Here is a 12,500-nt window from a genome sequence, read left to right on the forward strand (position 1 = left end):
ACACACGCACAAACACATACACTTAGCACAGCAGCACGCAGATCACATGCATGCCTGGATCCAGAGTAGGGCAAATGGGCTTAACCTCCTCTGTGGTGTCCGCCCTGCCTGCCTGGAGGTTAGTCTGAACTAGTTAGATCATCCACTGTGAACGCAATCACCCGCTGCAGTCCACCACTGACCCCCCCCACCCCCCCACTGACCCCCCCCCCCCCCACCACCCCCATCACCGCGAGGGAGGAGAGAGGAGATGAGGAGATGAGACCGAGCAACGGTCTCTCCACTGCCTCAAGGAAAAAGCGGCACTACCCAAAGGGTTCTCACCGCATTATTTACTCTGTGAAGTACAACGGTACCGAAAATAAATCGTCATTGTGTTCTTAACCTCAGGGGTTTCGGTCGGCTGTTAGATAGCTTAGTCGTGGCTTTCTCATAGCCCCCACGTACACACACACACACACACACGCACGCACGCACGCGCACACACGCTCACACACACACCTTGTCACATCCACGTACGCCTTTTGGAGGTCAAAGGTCAAGCTCCTGTTTCTCAAGGGGGGGCTCTGGTCCCGTCTGTCACCCGGGCCGGTCCTGCTGAAAGGTTAAGCAGCAGATCAACCTGACAGCTGATTCGCCGCGCCATCGACTCCCGTCAAGGTTACCCGCGTCCAGCCCCGCTCGTTAAAGACTTTGCAGAGTTAATTTAACTAACGACGTCAGACGTCAGACACGCACACACACACACACACACACCCACCCACACATCAGCCGTGGCTAGGATCAATGGACAGAGGACAGACCGATGTGTTTGTTATTGTCCTTTCTCCGTCGTTGTGGAAATCTATGCATTGTTTTCACTACTGCCATCACTTTCACTTAAAAATGACTTTTTGTGTTGTCAGAGTTTAAATAAGCCGCGGAGTGCCTCATATTTTATAATAACAAGCTTTTACACTAAAGCTTTTAGAATGAATCACTTGAGATTTGAGTCGAGTTGTTTTTTTTATTATACTCAAATTTCAAGTCATTCAAGTTTTCATTCAAGTAAAAATATGAACCAAAAAAAACCCATTAACATGGATACCCTGACCCAAAATAAAAATACACACACACACACACACATCACACACACAAGCGCTACGGGGATTGTTTACACATTTCCGATTCCTAAATTGAATCCGTGGTGCATAGCATCAAACAGGGACGGCGGTGATGAGCATACCTCACCTTGTAGTTTCTTATGCGCCGCCGTTTGAGATCCATGGGAATCTTCCTATTCCCACCATTATTCCTCTGCAGTGACTTAAGGAGGGAATAGCTGAGCATACTGTGTTTTTCTCTCTGTGTGCTGGGGAACGTATTGATTTCTCTTTTTACAAGCGAGATTACGCTGGACTTAATTCATCTAACACAATCAATACAATATATAATTACATCCAGTTAGCTGCATCGGCAACCTTTGATCTATTACGAAACACTGTCTTTGCGTTTGCGGCCATCATTTCCGGATATTGGTTTGGTTGTATTTGTTAAGTAGACCACAACAGATGCATTGCCACCAGTCAGTAGAGAATGGTGGTGGTGGTGGGGGTGGTGGGGGTGTTGGTGGAGGGAACACCAGGTCACAGTGAAAGGATCCATTGTGCCACCAGAGCTCTCTAAGTCCCTCCAACAGGGAGTCTCTGTCTGGGACTAACCGGGTCGGACGGGGGGCCTGGGGAGGAGGTGGTGGTGGTGGATGTTTAGTCCTCACACCAACGGCCCCCCCTCCACCCAGCACAGGTCACAGCACACTGGGCGATGTGCAGGTAGCGGATCTGCCTGAAGGGAATCAGGGTGCTCTGGGAACACTGCAAAAAAAAATAAAAGCACAAAAAATACCACGGAAAAAAAAACTGCAGAAGGGGATATTACTTATTCGTTGCACACAAAAAAAACAACATGCATGATCATCGATTGATCGATCACTGGACAACAGAAACAACACCCCATTTCAGCAAGTTGCCGTTCACACGGCTTCAATAGTAGTTAATACAGTAGTTCAAAACAACAACAACCACTGATAGAAACCTGGTGACTAACAACATAACCAAACTCCATAATCTCTCTCTCCCCAACCAGGGCACCGGGCGCCTCCCGACCAGTGAGTCCTCCCCCCCCACCGGCTACCTGTCCTGCGGCCAGAAGCCTGAGGCTGTGGTCCATGCAATGAAGGTACGACCTGGACCCAAATCCTGTGACCTTTTTGACTCATCAGTGTTATCAGCGACGATGTGGTGACGGGTGACGGATCAGATCTATGAAGAAATTCTACTGCTCTGGTCTGAGTCTGATTGGTAGATTGATGGACTGATCTGATTGGTTGGTTGACGGAATGATCTGATTGGTGGGTTGATGGACTGATCTGATTGGTTGATGGACTGATCTGATTGGTTGGTTGAAGGCTAATTGATTTGGTTGCTGGACTGATCTGATTGGTTGGTAGATGGAACGATCTGATTGGTTGGTTGATGGACTGATCTGATTGGTTGGTTGATGGTTGACTGATCTGATTGGTGCTCCAGGTGCTGCAGGTGCACGAGAACATGGACAAGCCCCTTCCTGAGGACTATGAGGAGGACCTGAGCGAGAAGGAGAAGGCCATCGTTCGGGAGATGTGCAACGTAAGTGGAGAGCGAAGGTCCCCCATGCCACCCGCTCCACCACAACCATCAGCCCCCCTACAGAGGCATCTCTACTAGGAGCCCTGTAAGGAGAGGGACTCCTTCTACAGCTGTCAGGGCAATTAAACCCACTCGGCAGGGAGAAGAACACCCTTTCGTCTATTGCTCCTCCTCTTTCTCTGCCTAACCTCCCTCTCTCCCCCTCTCTCAACCCTCCCTCCGTCTCCTCCCTGGTGGGCTGAACGAGAGGGGGGGGGGGGGGGGGGGGGAGAGAGTGCGAGAGAGAGAGAGATGGAGAGAAAGAACCAGAGACGAGTAGAGAGAGAGGGAGACAGAGAGATAAAGAGAGAGAGAGAGAGAGAAAAGAGAGAGCGATAAAGGAGAATGAGATGGACAGATTGCGAGCCCATGAGAGGGACGGCGGCGCTGTCCGGGCCGGGCCGGGGCGTTTGACAGGCCAGGAATCTGGGGGCGGCGGAACAATAGCACCTTTGTTGTGCGCTGCCTGGGCACCCTGCGGGGCTCTCTCTCCCACAGGGTTACTTCCAGAGCAGGACTCTCAGGAGAGCTCTACTCTGATCTGTGTGTGTGTGTGTGTGTGTGTGTGTGTGTGCGTGTCGGCTGCTGCGACTCCATTAGCTCAACCGGGAGATGAAAGTTGTTGTTTTTACGATTTTGGGGGTTTCACTCACTTTTCATCTCTTCTCCTTGTTGTTTTCTTCTTGTACCTATTCTCACCTGTCCGTCCCCCCCGTCCCCCCTCTCTCTCTCTCTCGCGTACTCGCTCTGTCTCTCTCTCTCTCGCACTGTCTGTCTCTCTCTCTCTCTCTCTCTCTCTCTCTCTCTCTCTCTCTCTCTCTCTCTCTCTCTCTCTCTCTCTCTCTCTCTCTCTCTCTCTCTCTCTCTCTCTCTCTCTCTCTCTCTCTCTCTCTCTCTCTCTCTCTCTCTCTCTCTCTCTCTCTCTCTCTCTCTCTCTCTCTGCATGCAGGTGGTGTGGAGGAAGCTGGGCGATGCTGCTGGATCAAAGCCGTCTGTCCGCCATCAGCTCTCTGGGAATCAGTTCAAAGGGCCCCTGTAGCACGGCAACCGCAAAGAAGCGGGCCCCGCGTTCCAAACTGAATCCACTTCGTATTACCTGCCTACACTTCCCATCATGCCGTGCTCCTCACTGCCTACCGTACCCAGTACCTGCCACTTTTTTTCGTCCATGCACAAGACTGGGCGCGAGATAGGATCCCCGTCAAACGTCAGAGTGGGACTTGTAGTCTCCGCCCTCTCCAGTGGTACAACCCTATTATGTATAAAAAATGTATTTTCATTAGACCTCATATAAGTGTTGACAACTGGCAGCTAGTTTCACCTCTTTGCCACTTTTCTTGTTTCACTTTCGCTTTGGTCATTTCGTCCCTCTCATAATAAACACACATAAAAAAAAACGTGGGTGGCGTAAACATTTGATGTCACCCGTTTTTTTTAATTTTTTTACTTTATAATCCTTGACATTCACACATGTACCACTTTGGGATAGCTGGTGTTGCTGACGCAGTGTCACGCACGCAAGAGTTTTAAGATGCTTATGTTCGGAACACTTTAGAAACGACGCATTCATGTTATGGCAATATATAGACCCCTGCTACCAGCTACCGTAGCTCCCTTTGGCTCCTTCACCCCTTAGTGCGCAATGAGTGCTATTAGCATTAGCATCAGTGTTAACCAAGTGAATCCCCACTGTGATCTAGCACCTTCTGCTCGTTACGCAGGTCTATTCTAACGACAGTAGCCTATATGGAGCACTGTTGACGTGTGTATAATATGTACAAATCTATAGCACTACTTGGTTGATATTGATAATATCTAGTTGATTATTAGTTTCTATTGTTTTTTGTTCTTTTGTATGTATCCTTGTGTGGCCATGTGATCAAATATTATATAGGCCTGTCGTTTGCCAAAACACGCGACTGGACTTTCAACAGGGTTTTTGATTTGAATAAACCTTTTCTCGGTTCCTTTTATTTTGTTGTCCCCCGGCTGAAAATGTGTAAAGATCTTTTTTTTATTAAATCATCTCAATCAGTGTACACTCGACAATCAGGCTCTCAGGTTTGGGGGACTACAGCTTTTCCCTTCCCCATCCGTGTGTGTGTGTGCGCGTGTGCGTGTGTGTGCTAATGGAGTTAAGACTTGCTCTTCTGAAATTGTAGTATGCGTGATAATCTTGTTTTTCCCCCCTAAGTATCAGACCCTGCTTCTGTCACAATTAAAATCTGCTGAAGACATTTTCTACATCATCACCCTAGGCCGTCACACAAATGTGATTGACAATTCATTTGGTGATCATTTCATAGCACCCAGAGAAACAATGCAGAGTGAGCTGTTGTCATTCAGCTGTCGAACTATCCAAACAAAAACTGTAAAGCGTACACCTTGTTTTGTGGATTCAGCAGATGTGTTTGCGCAGGGCATGCTTTTAATTTAATTCCATTTTTGTTTACTGTAAGATTGAATAAGTCTTCCCTTAGATGTCACTTTTAACAGGAATTTCTCCTTGATGTCAGAATGAACAAGCACTGTTAAGCCATTGTTTATAATGTTAAGATTCAGATTTAATTGGAAAAGTGACCTCTGTTTGGCCTCTACGTCCTACAGCTCAGGATCTTCCATTTCCAGTTTCTAGTTGTACGAAATCAAAGTGTAGTTAAGGGTGCTTTGCATTCTAATATCGCAAACCATTGGTCTACAAAAATCTTCATTTCTTTTATGTCATTTTTTTCTACCCATTTGAAGCCATGAAATAGTTGTAGACCTACATGCTGTCTGATCTGGAACCTGCCACTTATTTTCTGCATGGTGTTCTGATTTGGAATTATTCTTTTTATTTAATGTCTGTCGTTTTTTATGCAGATGTGCAAAACCATGACACAGAATTGATAGAATATACCATGTAAATGTCGATTTCTGTAGCAAAGGCATGATTTATGAAACTCACCAATATCAGGTATTGGCGGCTATAAATAAATAAAAAAATACACACGACTTTTAGCGGTGAAAGTGAGAAAATTCATTTATTACGAGTTTTGCTGTGAGCCGAGGACAGTTTGGGGTCATGCAGTCTTGATAAAAAAGCGCGACCGACAAATAAACTTGAGTGAGACTGCCCCCTGGTGGAAGTGTACAATAACACTAGTTCGCTATTCTCTCCCTGGTCAAGGGTTTGGGAATGGCCTCAGCCTATTATTCATCACTCACACACACTTAGCCATTACAAGCCGTTTGAAAATCTGCCGTTTCTTGTGTTATAGTGATACATCTAAGTGGTCACTCCCACTTGTGAAGTCACCAAAACACAGGACAACTTACACTCACACCTGGTGGCATAATATCACCCGTTTAAGTGCTATTCTCGTTGTGCTCCTCTAAGAGAAAAACTCACTTTGTATGATTTCATCAAACAGCTCATACAAGCTAACGACCATCCAATATTTAATCTTAAAGTATATCCAACGTTCAAAATGGCTGGGGAAAGAAATCTAGCAAAAAACTTTTTGGAAAAGGCAGCTTTTATTTTCCAAGTTCCATGTGGGAGATAAACTAGGAGGGGCTGGTTAGCTACAGTTCTCAGCGGCCAAGGCACATCCGGATAGAAATTCTAGATTTCAAATAAAAACAAACAGAGCTTGGGCCATCCAGTTGTAGGCATGGATGATTTAATGACAGCTTCAAGTTTGGTTACTCGTGTAACACTGTCCACTGCAGCTCAACTGAAACCATGAAAAGCATACCGACATGTCTATTATAACTGATTGAAATGAATACGTCTAATAGCTTATCTTCCTTTACAGAAAGCACACATTTAGCTGTATGAAGAACAAAAAAGAAAATCACTGATGGGAAAGAAGGAGGAATGTGGAAAGCAAAACTTAAAACTTTAGATTACATACCAGTTTAGTTTGAAAAAGTCAAAAGAAGGAAATGCACAGGGAACTAGTAAAAAACTTTTATTTAAAACCTAATCTGTGATGGGTTGAAACAATAATGCTGAAACACTCAAAAGGGGGGCACGTAACAATTTCTTTTTTATAAGTTGCCATTTCTATTTCTTCCATTCAAAACAAAATGCACAGCCACTAGTACGCCAATGGGTCCACAGTCTTACAAACTGAGTGTGTCCGTCACATATTATGGCTTTATCTCATAAAAAATAAATCGTAAGCAAAAATAATCCCCACTGCGCATTCGAATGCCAGCGGGGAGGGGGGGGGGGGTGAGGGTGGGGGTTGGGGGGTGAGGCGGGGTGGGGGTCCGTTGTGAAATTCTGAAACATTTCAGCGGCCATGCGTTTTAACCCAGGAAACCCCCCCAGCCCACAGGAGTCTTACCTGGGGTAAGGAACTGGGTGTGGAGGTCCCTACCGGGTTTGGTGTGCAGTTGGACCCTTTCTCTGTTGCGTCTGTACCCTCCTCCCCTGCTCCTCTCTCTCTCTCTCTCTTGCCCTCCCTTTCTTCTCTCTCTCCCTCTCATCTCATCCACCCTCCGTGGTTCATGGGCATGCCAGGCGGCTGCCCCGGCAGCGGCGGCGGGGGGTGGTACCCGGGGATCCCCAGCGGCGGCGGCGGGGCGTACTCGTGACCCGGGGGAGGGGCGTACTCATGCCCGGGGGGCGGGGCGTACTCGTGACCGGGGGGCGGGGCGTACTCCAGCCCCTGGTGGGGGGCGTACTCGTGTCCCGGCAGCGGGGCGTACTCCAGCGCCTGGTGGGGGGCGTACTCGTGGGCCTGGTGGGGCGGGGCGTACTCGTGGCCGGGTGGCGGGGCGTACTCGTGGCCCAGGGACATCCGCGGCGGCGGCGGGTAGCTGTGGCCGTGGCTGTAGCCCGGCGGGGGGAAGGCCGGGGGCATGGAGGGCGGGTAGGAGGTGGGCGGCGGCGGCGGCGGCGGGCCGGGCGGCGGGGCGTTGGGCGGCGGGTAGCCGTGGGGGTGGTAGGGGGGCATGGGGTGGCCGTAGGCCGGGGGCATGGGCGGGGCGTAGGTGGGCGCCTCCGTCTTGATCAGGGACTGCAGGCTCTGGTAGCCCTCGCCCGACATGTAGGAGCTGGTGGTGACCATGATGTAGTTGGAGGGCGGCGGCGGCGGCGGGCGGTGCGGCAGGGGGGGCGGGACGGCGGGGGGAGGCGGGGCCTCCTCGGCCACGGGCTCGGGCTCCGAGGGCGGCGCCGGCGCCGGGCGCTCTGCGGGAGCAAAAGGGAGACGAGGGTGAGGGGGGGGGGGGGGGGCGTTAGGGGAATGCGCCGTCAAACCCAAGAGGAACCGTGTTGACCTGCAGAGAGGTGGTGTGGGGCAGTAGAGGCACTCACCTGGGGGGGGCTGGGACGTGGGCAGCGGGGGCTGGGGGGGCTGGGGGCTCTCCAGCCGAGGGATCTTTAAGCCGACAGGTTCTGCGCGGGGGGAAAAAGAAACGGTTAGAAACAAACGTCGAATGAGCTGATCTCACACGACCTCGACCACGCTGGAAAACCATAACCACGACCAAATCATTATCAAATCAACTGTTTACTTGGAAATAAATGAATGACTTGGCTGCCTGTGGGAAAGGATGCGTGATTTCTATTACATTTGAACTCCGGCCGGGGAGCTCAAGCAAGCTGCAGTTCACTTACTGGCCAAAGGGGGCATTAATGAGGCGTTTACAGATTACTACAAATAGCACCTTCAAACAATAGGTCTTACCTGGAGCTTTGGGTTCATCTTTCGGGGACATCTGCACACACAAACAAGGGTAGTTATAGAATTGACGGAATATAAGTTACAAGAAATAAATACTGTACTGTATTTATATATAAAGAGAGAGAGAGAGAGAGAGAGAGAAGCCGCTGGACTCACGTGGGGGCGTTTGAGCGGGAGCGCGGGGCTGGCGCCGCGGGGCGAGGTCTTCTTGGGGGGCTGCGGGGGCAGCGGGGGGTTGGCCCCCGGCGGGGGGGCCTGGGGGGCCGGGGGAGCCAGGGAGGGCGGCTGGGGCTGCGGGTGGGCGCGCTCCTTCTCCTGGATCTGCTGGGGGATGGGCTTGTTGCCCTGCGAGTACAGGTCCAGGATCTGGTGGCAGATGTCTGGAAGGTGGGGCAGGGGGGGGGGTGACACGTGTTCATACAATGTGGGACAAAACCAAAATAAAAAAGGTACAAACTAAACTAAAAATGTCCCCATGAGCACTTACGCAAAAAAAAAAAAAATGCAAAATGAAGTTCAACTGAAAAGTCGGCTCTTCACACGACAAAAAAAAAAAAGAAAGATAAACCATGAATCATTAATTGCTCTCGGCCGATACACTTTGAACCCCCATTACCTCCAACATTAACGCATGTATCAAACAACATGGCCAGTGGCCACATCTGAGAGTAAACAACCAAACACCACGTGTCTCTTAGTGGAGCGACATTCACTCCACTTTGACCAACTGCCTCTGCCTATTGCTAGCTGGCTACTAGCTGTTCACTTGGTATTGGCCGGCTACTAGCGCTTAACTGGGCACTAGCTGATAGCCGGGCGCTAGCTGATAGCCGGGTGCTAGCTGTTAGCCGGGTGCTAGCTGTTAGCCGGGTTCTAGCTGAAAGCGGGGTGCTAGCTGATAGCCGGGTGCTAGCTGATAGCCGGGTGCTAGCTGTTAGCTGGGTGCTCGCTGTTAGCCGGGTGCTAGCTGATAGCCGGGTGCTAGCTGTTAGCCGGGTGCGTCTGTACTTCCAGTACCTTCCAGCAGCTCCACAGGCACGTCCTGGACAAACTGCTCCCACCAGCGGCGCGACGACTGCTTCGACACCCAGCCCTGCAGGTCGAACTTGGAGAGGCGGCCCGCCAGGTACATGACGGCCACCGCGATGATCTCGGGCTCCCACTGGACCGACAGCATGGTGCACAGGCTGGAGGAGGAGGAGGACGGAACAGCCATCTTATGAGACCATACGCCCAGACAGAGTGTGGCCCAAATCTTACCCTTTAGCATTTTGTTGATTGCCGGAAATAAAGAAGACATGACTGACACGGCAGTGTACAGGAAGAGGCGATGATGCTGCTAAATGAGCAAGCCACACTCAATCTCTCTCAAAAACAACATTAAAGTCCATTAGTGGGGATGGCTGAATGGCAAAATAAAAGCGTGATTCAGCCAATTATCTTTGATATCAGATCTGAGGTTAAAAAGAGGACCCAGAACGGTCTGTACGGACTCACCTATCATTGACAAAGGTCCACGCCATCTGCAGCACTTTGCACACCTTACTTTTGTCCCCTTCAATGACAAACAAATCAATATGAAATGAAAACCGCAGCAATGAAAAACAAATCTATGAACATTTTGACTTTTTTTTTGTATTTTCATATAATGGGAAACATCTCTCCTTCACCTTTGAGCTGCTTGACGTAGCGAAGCAGGAACATGTAGGGGTGCTCCACCTGCAGGTCAAACTTGATGGTCTGCAGAAGGATCCTCTCCAGCACCATCACCTCCTCCTGTCACCAAGTACACACACAGCCAGTCAGCCCCATCCTAGGACTGCACTCCCCTGCAGTTGCCCCCTTAACAGTTTTTACTCCATCATCAAGTCCTGAATCATAATCCAGACACAGTTCTACATCACAGCGATGCATGATCAAACCCGTGTGCTTGAGTTGCGCTCCAACGGTCGGGCTGACCAGGCGCATGTGTGGTCGAGGGAGACGCGTTGACAGAAAACACGGTACCTTGGGGTCATCTCCAAACTGGGCAAACTGCACATCGTTGAGCAGGCTGCGGGCCGTCTTGATGATGTCCTTACACTTCTTCGGGGTCTCCTCCACCTTCCCGGCCAGGAAGAGGCAGCAGCCACCCGTCACCTAAAGGGAGGCAGGCAGAGTCACGGTGAGAAGGTGAGACACACATACAATTCAGGGTATTTCTCTGGAGATCAAAAATGCAGAGATTATTTTCCAACACAAGACGAGTGTGCAGTTGAGTGTTGTGGTTTGGACTTTATCCACGCTTTATCCAAGCTACAGAATACGGTGGAATGGGTCAGCCAAATGCTCCCCTTTCATTGAACTCGTCCGTGTCCGAGTCAGACATTGTGAAATTAGGGAATTGCGGAATTCTCCATAGGATAGCTGCTAAACACTTGTTTGGAGTAGAACGGATGCCAACGGCTCCCCAGCTGCCCAATTTCGGAACACCGTTCGGAACACACGTAAGAGGAAGTGGGATGGGTCGAACAAGAACCATGGCTGATTTACATCTTAACCCAGCGGATGTCAACAGCAAACAAGCCAAATCCTTTAAGGAATGGGAGTTTATCCTCCTTCCTAATCCTGTCCTCAGACTCTGTTGCTCCATATGCATGACGTTGAGACTGTTTATAATCCCCTGTCTGGGACCAATGTATTCTGACATATTTCATACACCGTATTTTCTATTACTAGACATGCAGATTATACGACCAATCTGAGTACTAGTCGATCTTAAAATAAAATATTCAGGGTGCATTAGGTTGTGAAAATTTGAATTAACATCTGAGCTTTCTTAGTGATAATCTACCATTGATTCTGGATATTTGAAGATGATATAAGAGTAGAGATTAGTTACTTAATTCATTGTAATTAATGTCAACAATATTTCTGTTAACAGGACACTATGTTCTAGTGAAACTCCCAACCCACCAAGTGCCCAGATTTTTTTTTTAAGTATATGGAACTGCAACACTGAAATGGAGTTAGACACAACCTAACAAGGAAATTCAATCTTTTAAGTGTCAGTTGAACTCACGTATCTGGGGAATTGTTTGAAGGAGTGGAACATGTAGAAGCGATGAAAGTAGATGATACCTGTTGCCAGCGTATCATAATGTCTGAACATCACGTTGAGGATTTTCACATGACACGCAAATACAGGGGTCAGGTTGATCAGGTTGGTCAGAACTATCATAAGGAAAGTTCTAAACAACTCGATCGCTTTGCTTCAAACAACATGAACTAGAAAGCAATCTGAAACTAAAAGCATGCATGTATAGTCCATTACGAGCCAATGGGAGTATTGTAGACATTATAGATATGTTTTAAAAAAATAACCTCACATTGTGCCAAAAATATAGATAGATACAGATACATTAGATATAGATACATTCAATAATCGTATGTTTTGCCTAATCTCACTGCACAACAAGGATACAGGCCAAGTCGGGTTCCCACGTCGAATATAAAGCGGGCCCCTTCCCTCCGGTAACGGGCCTCAGTCCCGCAATCCAGACCCTCCGACTGGGAGGGCGTGTGGGCCAGGTCCTTCTTGTCCCAGTACCAACAGGGTTTGATGTGGTCCAGAAACGCTTGGCCCGTGATGGACGCCATGGTGTCCTTGGACTCCTTCATAAGCAAAGGGTAAGAAGCAGATGAGTGTCCCGCTGCGCTGGGCTATGATAGAGAAATGTATTGTAATAAACTGTTTTTTTCTATTTAAAACTTCAACTTTTTAGACTGCCTGAGCTTCAAACTTCTTAAGTGAAGTCAGTCAAAAGAAAAGGCTTGTTAAACGGTTAACTGAGTATTACGGTATACTGTGAATCCCCATTTACATTGACATTTGCATGTGACATCCATTTCCATGTGCATGTACTATGTCTATACCAAGAGTTCATAGTTCAACATTCTGTGTGTGCTGCATGATCACCCTGGACTTAAAAAATATATATATAAAGTGTCAACGTTGAAGATAAGGTAAACAAAACAAGAATGGCAAGGAGTCCTGACTTTGTACACGCTATTAGTTGAATGAATGACCAAAGAACAACCAGTTGGCTACATGAGTGATACTAACTGTTGTAAA

General features: G+C 48.6%; 2 protein-coding genes across 3 annotated transcripts in view; one reads left to right on the top strand and one right to left on the bottom strand.

The window, feature by feature from the left end:
- The window catches only part of ccdc85cb (coiled-coil domain containing 85C, b), a 39,408-nt gene extending 33,746 nt beyond the window's left edge, over window positions 1–5,662 (top strand). For both annotated transcript variants that reach the window (XM_084483774.1, XM_084483775.1), the window contains 3 exons: window positions 2,125–2,217; window positions 2,568–2,666; window positions 3,655–5,662. In XM_084483774.1, the coding sequence (XP_084339900.1) occupies window positions 2,125–2,217; window positions 2,568–2,666; window positions 3,655–3,744 (282 nt within the window). In that variant the 3' untranslated portion in view covers window positions 3,745–5,662. The remainder of the gene's footprint in view (window positions 1–2,124; window positions 2,218–2,567; window positions 2,667–3,654) is intronic.
- Window positions 5,663–6,198: 536 nt separating this feature from the next.
- LOC311363704 (cyclin-K-like) overlaps window positions 6,199–12,500 on the bottom strand; it is a 6,687-nt gene continuing 385 nt past the window's right edge. Inside the window, exons 2-11 of the mRNA XM_084483668.1 lie at window positions 11,850–12,040; window positions 11,448–11,529; window positions 10,394–10,525; window positions 10,057–10,162; window positions 9,884–9,941; window positions 9,404–9,573; window positions 8,543–8,766; window positions 8,390–8,420; window positions 8,017–8,097; window positions 6,199–7,890 (exon numbers count right to left, since the gene is read on the bottom strand). Coding sequence (XP_084339794.1) covers window positions 7,181–7,890; window positions 8,017–8,097; window positions 8,390–8,420; window positions 8,543–8,766; window positions 9,404–9,573; window positions 9,884–9,941; window positions 10,057–10,162; window positions 10,394–10,525; window positions 11,448–11,529; window positions 11,850–12,040 — 1,785 coding nt within the window. The 3' untranslated portion in view covers window positions 6,199–7,180. The remainder of the gene's footprint in view (window positions 7,891–8,016; window positions 8,098–8,389; window positions 8,421–8,542; window positions 8,767–9,403; window positions 9,574–9,883; window positions 9,942–10,056; window positions 10,163–10,393; window positions 10,526–11,447; window positions 11,530–11,849; window positions 12,041–12,500) is intronic.

The sequence above is a fragment of the Micromesistius poutassou genome (assembly GCF_964030765.1).
Source record: "Micromesistius poutassou genome assembly, chromosome: 19".
NCBI classification, from domain to species: domain Eukaryota; kingdom Metazoa; phylum Chordata; class Actinopteri; order Gadiformes; family Gadidae; genus Micromesistius; species Micromesistius poutassou.